Source organism: Oncorhynchus kisutch, linkage group LG17 (genome assembly GCF_002021735.2).
Source record: "Oncorhynchus kisutch isolate 150728-3 linkage group LG17, Okis_V2, whole genome shotgun sequence".
In the NCBI taxonomy this organism is placed as follows: domain Eukaryota; kingdom Metazoa; phylum Chordata; class Actinopteri; order Salmoniformes; family Salmonidae; genus Oncorhynchus; species Oncorhynchus kisutch.
This window is the reverse complement of record NC_034190.2, coordinates 21,906,032-21,919,239: the sequence shown is the minus strand read 5'-3', so window position 1 is coordinate 21,919,239 and position 13,208 is coordinate 21,906,032. Positions and strand designations below refer to the sequence as shown.

At 46.2% G+C, this 13,208-nt stretch overlaps 1 protein-coding gene across 4 annotated transcripts in view; it reads right to left on the bottom strand.

Moving 5' to 3' along the window:
- Window positions 1-5,878: 5,878 nt before the first annotated feature.
- The window catches only part of yrk (Yes-related kinase), a 17,204-nt gene continuing 9,874 nt past the window's right edge, over window positions 5,879-13,208 (bottom strand). For 2 of the 4 annotated variants that reach the window (XM_031793278.1, XM_031793279.1), the window contains exons 2-13: window positions 11,786-11,827; window positions 11,417-11,665; window positions 11,172-11,274; window positions 10,974-11,072; window positions 10,786-10,889; window positions 10,305-10,454; window positions 9,212-9,367; window positions 7,944-8,123; window positions 7,779-7,855; window positions 7,305-7,458; window positions 7,085-7,216; window positions 5,879-6,921 (exon numbers count right to left, since the gene is read on the bottom strand). In XM_031793278.1, the coding sequence (XP_031649138.1) occupies window positions 6,713-6,921; window positions 7,085-7,216; window positions 7,305-7,458; window positions 7,779-7,855; window positions 7,944-8,123; window positions 9,212-9,367; window positions 10,305-10,454; window positions 10,786-10,889; window positions 10,974-11,072; window positions 11,172-11,274; window positions 11,417-11,645 (1,593 nt within the window). In that variant the 5' untranslated portion in view covers window positions 11,646-11,665; window positions 11,786-11,827 and the 3' untranslated portion in view covers window positions 5,879-6,712. Of the gene's footprint in view, window positions 6,922-7,084; window positions 7,217-7,304; window positions 7,459-7,778; window positions 7,856-7,943; window positions 8,124-9,211; window positions 9,368-9,470; window positions 9,636-10,304; window positions 10,455-10,785; window positions 10,890-10,973; window positions 11,073-11,171; window positions 11,275-11,416; window positions 11,666-11,785; window positions 11,828-13,208 lie in introns of all 4 variants that reach the window. The other 2 variants (XM_031793276.1, XM_031793277.1) reach the window with 1 other exon arrangement.

Sequence of the window (13,208 nt, the reverse complement as noted above, 5' to 3'; positions counted from 1 at the left end):
AGAGAGAGGGGGAAGAGGGAGGGGAAGAGAAAGGGAGAACTATCATCATTAGGATTCCTGGAGCAGAACCTTTAGCTCTATTGTGTTAATGATGTTACAGGAATGTCAAATGAATGTATTTTAAACATTTTAAAATCTGTCACCTTTCTGATCATCTGCTTCATCTTTTTGTGAACACACGTCTTTTTGTGAACACACATAAATGTCATCTTTTTTTCTGAGTTCCAGTGTGTGTAATCAATACACAAATGAGACTATGTGCATGTGCATGTGTGTGTGTGCATGCATGTGTGTCAAGAGAGAGAGAAAGATATAGACAGAGCAGAGGTCTGTGTGAAGGTGTGTGTATGAGAGAGAGTGAAGGTGTGTGAAGGTATGGGTGAAAGTGTTTCTCGTCTTTAATAATTGAACTATTTCTGTCCAGCTTGTTAGTGAGGTAGACACACACTTTCTATCCCTCTTTTTCTCTGCCGGCTCTCTCCTCTGTCTCTCCCTCTTTCCCTCTCTCCCTCCCTCTCACTCAGACACACACACAAAGATACACACACACATGCCCCCCCCCCATCAGAGGTTAGGGGTCATATAGCATCAAACCAGCTGTGTGAGAGGGGGGGTGAGAGGGAGAGAGCCAGGAGTGGCCCGAGAAATGTAATTAGTAGAGAGAAAGCGAGAGCTATGGGAATCCATTGTGTGGGAGTTGATATTATATAGACTAAACACAGACAGACAGACAGACAGACAGACAGACAGACAGACAGACAGACAGACAGACAGACAGACAGACAGACAGACAGACAGACAGACAGACAGACAGACAGACAGACAGACAGACAGACAGACAGACAGACAGACAGACAGACAGACAGACAGACAGACAGACAGACAGACAGACAGACAGACAGACAGACAGACAGAGCAGAAACAGCCCCAGAGAACCCCACAAATATAAGAGAAGGATGTTAATAGTCAGATCGGTGAGTTATGAAAGTATACTGCAACATAAATGTGCCCTAGGACTACTCAGTGGTCTGGAACTTAGCCAGAACATAGTATACTCAACCTGCCTCAGGGGGAAATAATGCAAACTACAGTACAACTAGCTAGACTAGAGAACCACATAACTACAACTAGCTAGACTAGAGAACCACAGAACTACAACTAGCAAGGCTAGAGAACCACAACTAGCTAGACTAGAGATCCACAGAACTACAACTAGCTAGGCTAGAGAACCACAGAACTACAACTAGCTAGACTAGAGAACCACATAACTACAACTAGCTAGGCTAGAGAACCACATAACTACAACTAGCTAGACTAGAGAACCACAGAACTACAACTAGCTGGACTAGAGAACCACAACTAGCTAGACTAGAGATCCACAGAACTACAACTAGCTAGGCTAGAGAACCACATAACTACAACTAGCTAGACTAGAGAACCACAGAACTACAACTAGCAAGGCTAGAGAACCACAACTAGCTAGACTAGAGATCCACAGAACTACAACTAGCTAGGCTAGAGAACCACAGAACTACAACTAGCTAGACTAGAGAACCACATAACTACAACTAGCTAGGCTAGAGAACCACATAACTACAACTAGCTAGGCTAGAGAACCACATAACTACAACTAGCTAGACTAGAGAACCACAGAACTACAACTAGCTGGACTAGAGAACCACAACTAGCTAGACTAGAGATCCACAGAACTACAACTAGCTAGGCTAGAGAACCACATAACTACAACTAGCTAGACTAGAGAACCACAGAACTACAACTAGCTAGGCTAGAGAACCACAGAACTACAACTAGCTAGACTAGAGAACCACAGAACTACAACTAGCTAGACTAGAGAACCACAGAACTACAACTAGCTAGGCTAGAGAACCACAGAACTACAACTAGCTGGACTAGAACCAGAACCACAACTAGCTAGACTAGAGAACCACAACTAGCTGGACTAGAGAACCACAGAACTACAACTAGCTGGACTAGAACCAGAACCACAACTAGCTAGACTAGAACCACAGAACTACAACTAGCTAGACTAGAGAACCACAGACCCACAACTAGCTAGACTAGAGAAAAACAGAACTACAACTAGCTGGACTAGAACCAGAACAGAACCACAACTAGCTAGACTAAAACCAGAACCACAACTAGCTGGACTAGAACCAAAACCACAACTACAAATAGCTGTACTAGAACCAGAACCACAACTAGCTAAACTAGAACCAGAACAGAACCACAACTAGCAAGACTAGAACCACAACCACAACTAGCTGGACTAGAACCAGAACCACAACTAGCTAGACTAAAACCAGAACCACAACTAGCTGGACTAGAACCAAAACCACAACTACAAATAGCTGTACTAGAACCAGAACCACAACTAGCTAGACTAGAACCAGAACAGAACCACAACTAGCTAGACTAGAACCACAACCACAACTAGCTGGACTAGAACCAGAACCACAACTAGCTGGACTAGAATCAGAATCAGAACCACAACTAGCTGGACAAGAACCAGAACCACAACTAGCTAGACTAGAACCATAACCACAACTAGCTGGACTAGAATCAGAATCAGAACCACAACTAACTGGACTAGAACCAGAACCACAAATACAACTAGCTGGACTAGAACCAGAATCAGAACCACAACTAGCTAGACTAGAACCACACCCACAACTAGCTGGACTAGAACCAAAACCACAACTACAACTAGCTGGACTAGAACCAGAACCACAACTAGCTAGACTAGAACCATAACCACAACTAGCTGGACTAGAATCAGAATCAGAACCACAACTAGCTGGACTAGAACCAAAACCAAAACTACAACTAGCTGGACTAGAACCAGAACCACAACTATCTGGACTACAACTAGAACCACAACTAGTTAGACTAGAATCAGAACCACAACTAGCTGGGCTAGGACCAGAACCACAACTAGCTAGACTAGAACCAAAACTAGCTGGACTAGAAGCACAACTAGCTGGACTAGAACCACAATTAGCTGGACTAGAATCAGAACCACAACTAGCTGGACTAGGACCAGAACCACAACTAGCTGGACTAGAACCAGAACCACAACTAAGTAGACTAGAACCAGAACCACAACTAGCTGGACTAGAACCACAACTAGCTGGACTAGAACCAGAAGCACAACTAGCTGGACTAGAACCAGAACCAAAACTAGCTGGACTAGAACCAGAACCAAAACTAGCTGGACTAGAACCAGAACCAAAGCTAGAACCAAAACTAGCTGGACTAGAACCAGAACCAAAACTAGCAGGACTAGAACCAGAACCAAAACTAGCTGGACTACAACCAGAACCAAAACTAGCTGGACTAGAACAAGAACCAAAACTAGCTGGACTAGAACCAGAACCAAAACTAGCTGGACTAGAACCAGAACCAAAACTAGCTGGACTAGAACAAGAACCAAAACTAGCTGGACTAGAACCAGAACCAAAACTAGCTGGACTAGAACCAGAACCAAAACTAGCTGGACTAGAACCAGAACTAGAACTAGCTGGACTACAACAAGAACCACAACTCTGAGTGGGAGGGTCATGACCTTCAGTTAGAAAGTGTGTTTGTGTGTGTCAGTGTGCATGCTGTCAGTTCCATCTCAGTAGCTACTTCTGAAACTAGGAAGTCTGGCAAGGCCTGCTGATAGGCTGAGAAAGGAGACAGATGATTGGTTGAGCTGTGGCTGTCATATCAGCAGTGTATCTGCAGCACCACACACACACACACTCTCTCTCTCTCTATCATACACTCATACACACACTCCAGCCAAACAAATACATGAAGCAGTCCAAGACCAACATTCAAAGTAAAATGTTCTATATAGATATGTAAGAATGTGTGTGTGTGTGTGTTGACTACTGACCTGGCTAATAGGGTTAAGGACAGAAATAATATCATCTGAGATACAAGGCCGTTTCTATGACTACCACCACCACACACAGGTACACAATAGGGCTATGCTGTTATATGTTGTGCACTGACACACACACAGACTTCTCTCTCTTCAATACCTCTTGCTCAGCATCTGTCAGCATCCCAGACACGTGCACATGGAAAGGATATGCATGTCAAAAAGGGCCATAAAAAAGCCCCCCCCCCCCCATCGGGTAATAATCATGCACCACCATGAGCTCTGTGTCTCGAGGCTGATGTGGGCGTCACTCATTCAACGCACCGGGCGGTTCGTGCCTATACGGGATGAGCGCGTCAGGACAGCTCAATTTGTTACCGGGGGATTATAGCCCCGGCTTTACAGGGGAACCGGATGACGTCTCTCGCGCTTTAATTACGGTAAACATCTGTCGGAGCGCGCCCTGAGCTCGCGCCACAGCACGTACCGAATGTTATATGTAGGTGGAGACCGACGGTGAATCTAGCCTACCTGAGAGACAGTCTCAGTGACGGATCCGGTCCTGTGTGAATGTGTGTTTGTATGGTAGACATCTTCGCTTTCACAACGAACCAGCATATACACACAATCAGCCCTGCATGGAGATGCTTCCTTAACAATAGCCTTAACTCGTGTGTGTGTCACCATCACTAATGAGAAAGGAGCCCACCTCAGCCATAGTGGCAGACTGACCCAGTGCACGAATTCCCTTTATAACGGCACCGACGAGGTTAATACAAATTCCTTCAATAAAAAAAAATGCAGCGGTGCCGCGCGCATCTGGCAGCGCCGCTAGAACTGTCCGGTATGCAAATATGAGTTGTGTACACAGATAGACACTGCATGCGCACTCACCGGGAGAGGCTCGTTGCTGCAGCGGGGCTTCTCTTCTCTTGTCGTGCGGATCACTGAGTTCTCGGTAATATCACAGCTGCCACTGCTGGCGCACAGCATTTTCCGTTCATTCCTACCGTTAACGTCGTTGTCTGTCTCCTCTCCGTGCTTCGCGCGCATCTGTCTGTATGCGTGCAGGGCTCCACCACAGAAAACCGTTTCTCAAAAAAAAAAAGCTGGTCTACATCAACAGCAGAACCCTGGAAACGGAGGAAGGTAAAATATAAAGAAGAGAAGGGGAAATTGACGTTGGGGGGGGGGGGCGTATATCCCCTTCTGCACGCAAGAACGCGAACACTCCTCAAACCCCGCGGTAACGATCCCGTGGCAGACAGGAGTGGGACAGACGTTGCTAGGAGAAAAGGAAGGAAATAACTAAATATTTCTTCCGTTTTTATCTCTCCGCGATATCCCCCTTTCTCTCTCTGTCTCTCTCTCACACACAGTGCAATCTCGCCTCTCTCGTTTCTCGCCAGATGTGCCTGTCTGTCAGTCCCATCCAGGGACCCGTAGCTGTCCTCGGTTCTACGGATAAAAAGTCTGGGAAGTGTAGTTCTTTTTTTGTTATCAGAAACTGTTGTCTGGGTTACGCAATGCAGACGTGGGCGAGAGGAGTCAGAGAAAGATGGAGAGAGGGTTGGACACTGACTTGAGTCAGTTCTATAATTAAGAATTAAGTCGAGGGGTTACATTGGCCATTATAAACTGTATGTTTCCAGCCCTGAATGCTGATTGGCAGTTTATAATTCCACAATGCGTTGTGCATAAGAACAGCCCATAGCCGTGGTATATTGTCTGATGTACACACTGCTGTACTGGTGTTTTAGCCAATCAGCATCCATGACACAAACTACCCAGTTTATAATAACCAGTTATAACCCTATGGTGCTGGGTGCTCACACATAAAACAGCAGAAAGACTTACCACAGGAGGGACACAATTTCAAGTAGACTGACCACACTAGACAGTCAAAATGTGTGTGTGCATGTGTCTGTGAGTAAAGAAATATGGTGTTGGTAGGCTAGACCTAGAAACTAAGAAAACAAGACACACATGTATTGTGGAAAATAACTTTACCGCAGGCACAGAAACATCTGAAACAACAGAAAAGTTAAAATCATCATAAAAACCCACACTCCTGCACACGGTCCCAACTCCGACCTCTGTGCATTCATTTGACCCTTTGCCTGGCCCTCCCATTGGCAGAAGGCTGTATACAGAACATGCGTGGATTCAGAGAGGTGAAATAGTCAGAACATAGCACATAGACATTTTACGAAGAGCTGGTACAAACGCCTATTCTACCTGATAAAAATATACTGTATAGAACATATTGTCAATCTGAATATTCTGAAACGTTGCACCCTGCTGAACAGAACCCATGTGTTAGCTAAGATACAAACAGTAGATATACAAGCATTAAATAAACAAATTAAAAACCAGGGTTGTCAATATCAGGTTTAAGAAAGGTTGCAGAAAGAAAATCCCCTTTAACGTCATGAAAGATGCTTAGAGAGTAAAAAGCATTGGAGTGAAGTCATCACAATCATCATCTTACACAAGTAAAGATTTTAGGCACAAACTGGTCCCCTACAGCCCCACAAACCTTGACCCCTAACCCCATCTAATCCTAACCGTAAACCCCCCCAACCTCCATCTAAAGATGAAGCCTTGTTGTCATGGTAACTCAGTAAAGCTATTAAGGCATAGTACACTGACAACAGTCCCTTTCCTCTGCTGGTCTGGGCAGCTGAGCAGATAGGAGGAGAGGAAGAATTCTGGCTTGTGTTTGATTGCTCTGCCCTGACAGACAGCAACATATAGTAGATAAGGCTTACAGTATGTATAGGTTGTGTGTGTGTGTGTACACACTTGTGTCTGTGTGCGTGGTCACAGGTTCTCTCCAGGCTGGTACTGGGGTTCAGTAGCAGTAAAGTAGTCCTCCAGGAAGCCCTGCAGGTATTCAAAGGTGTGTCTCTCGTCCGCCTCTCTCCGCCAACACTGCACCATCAGCTCATGGAGGGAGGCAGGACAACCCACCGCACAGGGCATCCTGTAGCCTCTCTCCACCTGCTCCAGGACCTCGCGGTTATTCATACCTAGAGAGAGAGGAGGGAGAGGGAGGGAGGTAGAGAGAAAGACAGAGATATATGTTTTTTAGTGTAACACACAGCATCTTATATCCATCATAGAGACATATGGAAAGACAGAGGGCTGGAAAAAAGAAGGGCGACAGAGTAGGAGACACCTACACACCCGTACCTGGGTAAGGCACACGTCCTTTTGTGACGAGTTCAGTGAGCAGGATACCAAAGCTCCACACATCAGACTTGATGGTGAAGCGCCCATATAGAGCTGCTTCAGGAGCTGTCCACTTGATGGGGAACTTGGCTCCTGTAAAATCGTTCAATCAAATGTATTTATGAAGCCCTTTTCACATCAAGAGTTGTCATAATGTCCTAACACAGTAACTCTCTTCTACCTTGTCTGGCTGTGTACTCATTGTCCTCTATGAGTCTGGCCAGACCAAAGTCAGCAATCTTGCACACCAGATTTTCCCCGACCAGAATGTTAGCCGCTCGCAGATCACGATGGATGTAGTTCATACGCTCTATATATGCCATGCCTGCCGCTATCTACACACACACACACACACACACACACACACACACACACACACACACACACACACACACACACACACACACACACACACACACACACACACACACACACACACACACACACACACACACACACACACACACACACACACACACACACACACACACACACACAGGAGGAAGGGTTAGAGGTGCAAGCCATCCAATCCCACACGTGACTCCCACATCGACCTCCACAGCCACATGATGTGGCACCAGCACCAGAAGCTCTGAACCATGGCCCAACCACAAGAGGAGCATCGATGGACTGCCAAGATGGTGTGTGTTCTTACCTGAGCAGCCATATCCACCAGTTGAGGCAGCTTCAGATTCCCTCCTTCCCCGTCCTTCAGGAAGTCCAGTAAACTACCTGAAATACACAGTTTAATTCATTTCAGAAATAATTGTGAAAACGTGTGTGTGGCTCTGCTTGCATATGTGTGTGCTCCGTACAGCACCTTGGCTCATGAACTCTGTGATGATGTAGATGGGTTCTTCAGAGACCACAGCGTACAGCTGCACCAGCTTGTCATGTCTCAGTCTCTTCATGATCTGAGCCTCTTCTAGGAAGGCCTCTGGAGACATGGTGCCTGGCTTCAATGTCTTCACTGCTACCTTGGTGGTGCCGTTCCACATACCTGACAGACAGACACACACACACACACACACAGAGATAGGTATACAGTACACACACACAACGGCAGAAACACACACACATGCATACAATTATAAACTGGGTAGTTCGAGCCCTGAATGCTGATTGGCTGACATCTGTGGTATATCAGACCGTATACCACAAGTATGACAAAACATTTATTTTTACTGCTTTAATTGCGTTGGTAACCAGTTTATAATAGCAATAAGGCACCTCTGGGGTTTGTGATATATGGCCAATACACCACGGCTAAGGGTTGTATCCAGGCACTCCGTGTTGCGTCTTACATAAGAACAGCCCTTAGTCGTGGTATATTGGCCAAATACCACACCACCTCGGGCCTTATTGCTTAATTATACACACACAAAGACACACAGGAGTGCACAGAGGTGGCGGGGTGGGATAAGGAAGGGGAGGAGAGGGGGAGAGTCCCACCATGGTGCTTCAGCAGTGCATGAAGCTGGACCAGGAATAGGGTTGGCTACTTCCTGACACACAGAGAGACTATTACACTGACACAGAACAGCACTGGAATGGAAACTGGGAACACAGCTGGCCGTGGGAAAAGAGAGCACTACACACCACCACATTAGCACCGGATTGAGAATAATCCCAGACACACGGAGAAACACTTCTGGGACCCAGTTGTGAAGAGCGCTATAGTCCAGTGTTTCCCAACTGGCCCCCAAGTTTGTTTGTTTTTTGTAGAATTTTCATTGTCAGACATAAGACTGTAGAAACACCAGGAAATCAGCTCAAAGGGATTTTAACTTAAAATATATTTTCTTAAGTACTCCCATGCATAATAGAGTCACGTGATCGTATACACATGTAAGCAAGATCTGAAATGATTTTGTTTAAGTCAAACATATCTGTTCTTGCGGTCAATTTGCAGTCTTCAAATGATTTGTCATTATGTTCCGACCCCCTGACCATCCCCTCAACAACTTAAAACGGCCCGCAGCGTAATGTAGTTGATGATCCCTGCGCTAGACTGTAGGTAGTGTGTGTGTCAGTCTCAACCTACAGTATAAGAAGGTGACTGATTGATTGATTGACAGTTGGGCTCACCCATCCAGACGTCTCCGAAGCAGCCCTGGCCCAACTTTCTGTTTAGGGCCAGCGTTTTCCTGGCAACCTCCCAGGCGTCCCGCCCCAGCCCCAGGGTGAGGGGCGTGGCATTGGGACAGGGTGTGGTCAGAAAGTAACACAGCCCATCGTTACAGCCTAGAGGAGTGAGGGGTTGGAGGGGGGAGGGGGGATGGTAGGAGTGGACAGGGAGGGAGATGAAATGAGATGAAAAGGCATGCAAAGACACAAAACCTCCTACCCATCCAGACTTCTCCAAACTGCCCGTTGCCCAGCTTCTTAATCAGCTGGAGAGATTCTCTGGGAATCTCCCACACATCCTTGGTCTTCACCGATAGGTCGGCTAGCTTAGGCATGCCCCGCCTACAGCTGCCAATCAACCTACAGCACAAACCTGCTGCTCGCTCTGAGGTGGGTGAGAGAGGGGTGGAAGAGAGAGAGTCGAAGCAAGACAGACAGGCAGACAGAATAAAGGAGAGAGCAAGAGCAAGGGACAAAGACAGAGAGAGATACAGACAGACAAGAGGGGAGGGAGAGATAAATTGCTGAGGCACAAAAGCAACTAACACATATAGAACATAAAAAGCAACTGACTACAGTACTTTACTTGGATCTACTAAAAAGTGCTCGCATTTTACCGATACACATCTGTTTAGACACACACACACACACACACACACACACACACACACACACACACACACACACACACACATGCACTGACACACATGCACTGACACACCATGCAAACCAATAGGCAACTTTGCTTATGCCTATTTAGTGTGCTTGGCTAATACATTCCCTGATCATATTTAGTATGCTAGAATGGATATTGGACATACAGACACAGAAAGGAGAGCACACACACACAGAGTAGAGTAGCTCCTATACCAGACTGCACCACCAGAGGGCAACTGGGAGAGAAAAAAAGAGGGATCTGAATTACATTAGTCTTGGCCATGGAGAGAAAGCCCTCACCTAGGCCCTAAATACTTTAACCCTAGTCCATACACCCTAGGCTCTTTACCCACAGACCCTAAGTTAGGTACTTCACCCCTAGCCCCTAAGCACTCACCTGTGTAGTGCTGCACCAGTTGATGCACGGTGTCGAACTGTGTGCGTGTTGTGATATAATATCCTCCATTGTCCAGCTTCCTGATCTTATAATGTTTGACGTGGTCACCTTTACCATCATCCCAGTCCCGGATAGACAGAGAGTAGGCACCTTGCGATAGAGGAGGAAGAGAACAGTTTGAGGATTGAGGAGAGACACTCTGAGGACTCTAAAGGTGAAGTTGCACACAAGAGAATGACTACGTATGAATGAACAGAAACACAGCTGTACTGAGATATGTTTGAGAATACCTGTAGAGCCACATATAGATATCTAATACTCTTAGAGCCAGTTGACCAGACCCAGATTCACGGAGATTGTCCAGGGAAAGTGCTTCTTAGACCAGGACTAGGCTTAATCTATGTGTGGGAAGCCTTCAAACGTTTTGTGTAACTTTTAGCAAATGTGTGTGAACACTTTCTGAGTACAGGTGTGTACGTACCCTTGGTGGTCTCACTCTCTCTGATAAGGAATGTTCCTCTGGGGTTCTCCAGTCCCAGGAGCTGTCTCTCTGCATCCTTTCTCCCCATCTTACCGAAATACCACCTGGTAACACACACAAACATTTACCCATTAGTCATTCAGCAGATGTTCTTGTTTGTGTGTGTGTGTGTGTGTGTGTGTACTCACTCCTCAGCCTGTATAGAGTCTACAGGAGCTACATAGTTACTAGGGACATAACCAGACTTCCCAGTGTCCAACGACCGGGCCTCCCACCAGTCCCCCTCTCTGTAGAGACAATTCATCACATTGGAGGGAGCAGACACTTGATTTGATCTGGAAATCCACTACCTGCAATTTACTCTGGAACTGTAATGTGAATCTCACGTGTTGTTGATAATGTGGAACTTCTCTCCCTTCTGGAAGGACAGGTCATCTTCAGTACGAGCATCATAGTCATACAATGCTATGAAGAGAGTTACACCTCCACCTCCACACACACACACGTCAGTATGCATACATCATACAACCACTTTAAACAAACACATTTAAAGGCTTAATTAAGCCTTCATTAACCTATTATAAGTCCTACATAAACACACAACAAATGATTTGAAGCCATCAATCTGTACCTGTGACGCCCCCTGCGCCGGTTTGTGCGTTGGTATTAGGAAAACAGGCGGAGCCAAAAGGCTTGTTGAAGTCAGGTATTGTCGGGTGGGTGGGGCCAGGGTGATAACGGGGCATGGCCAATGCTGTAGACACAACCCCATCAGGGCTGTTGCTAGGAGATGGGTCAGACAGCTCGGCTGAAGCTGCCTTGGCTGCAGCCTTTTTCTGTTTACAGTGGGCACAGCCCATAATAACCACAGAGACTATCGCTACAGAGAGAGAGGGGGTGAGAGAGGTGGGGAGTTAGAGAGAGAGAGAGAGAGAGAGAGAGAAGAAGAGAAAGAGAGAAGTGAAGGAGGAAGTGATATGGAGGGTAAAGGGCTACTCACCTGCAGTCTTCCTCTGTCAGATCATGTCAGACACCATCGCCACTAGAGAGAGAGGAGAGAGAGAGAGAGAACGAGAGAGAGAGAGGAGAGAGAGAGAGAGAGAGGAGAGAGAGAGAGGAGAGAGAGAGAGAGGAGAGAGAGAGAGAGAGAGAGGAGAGAGAGAGAGAGGAGAGAGAGAGAGAGAGGAGAGAGAGAGAGAGAGGAGAGAGAGAGAGGAGAGAGAGAGAGAGGAGAGAGAGAGAGGAGAGAGAGAGAGAAAGAGAGAGAGAGAGAGAGAGAGGAGAGAGAGAGAAAGAGAGAGAGAGAAGAGAGAGAAAGAGAGAGAGAGAGAGAGAGAGAGAGAGAGAGAGAGAGAGAGAGAGAAAGAGAGAGGAGAGAGAGAGAGAGAGAGAGAGAGAGAGAGAGAGAGAAAGAGAGAGGTGAGAGAGAGAGGAGAGAGAGAGAGAGAGAGAGAGAGAGAGAGAGAGAGAGGAGAGAGAGAGAGGAGAGAGAGAGAAAGAGAGAGAGAGAGAAGAGAGAGAGGAGAGAGAGAGAGAGAGAGAGAGAGAGAGAGAGAGAGAGAGAGAGAGAAAGAGAGAGGAGAGAGAGAGAGAGAGAGAGGAGAGAGAGAGAGAGAGAGAGAGAGAGAGAGAGAGAGAGGAGAGAGAGAGAGGAGAGAGAGAGAGAGAAAGAGAGAGAGAGAGAGAAGAGAGAGAAAGAAAGAAAGAGTGAGAACAAAGAGAGAGAGGTTAGCCACTTCCCTTTACAGTCCTCTGAGGAAGAGACCATGACTTACAGTTCCATCTATATGCTTCACCACAAATGGGCGTGTCTGCGGTTTGATGAACAGTGAGAACTTTGTGTTGTGTGTGTTTTAACTCAGTTTACCTCCAGCTTTGGAGTGAGTTAAGAAGTCACAGCAGAGTTCAGGAAGAACAAAATGGCAGCTGAAAGGAAACAGTCTTCACTCTACAGGAGTGTACTGAGTGTAATAACGTGTAATGACCTCTATTCCAAAGCAAACCCAGTATTCAGACTTAGCCTACGTCACAATGACACAATATATTATACAATGTATCGTCTGTAATATTTGATCCAGGCTCTTACACTTTAAGTCTCAGGAAGGCGATGCTAGTTTAGCAATCTGCTACTCTAGCACACTCCCTCCTGTGCCATTCAGGTCTGGTGGTCATGGCAGAGGTTGTAGTGGCTCATAGGAAGAATATCTTTTTTTCATCCTTTGGGAGAAATTGCATTCCTGAGAAATCTGAGATTCCTGACAATCACATCTTGGAATACCAGCCTATTCCTCCCAAAATGACCTAACATTCTCAAAACAACTAAAACATGACGGTGATGGACGCAATCCAAAACACATTTCAATGCTTACTGCTTAGTTTACAACAACATTTCACAGGAACTCCCAACCCACACACAGTTAAGC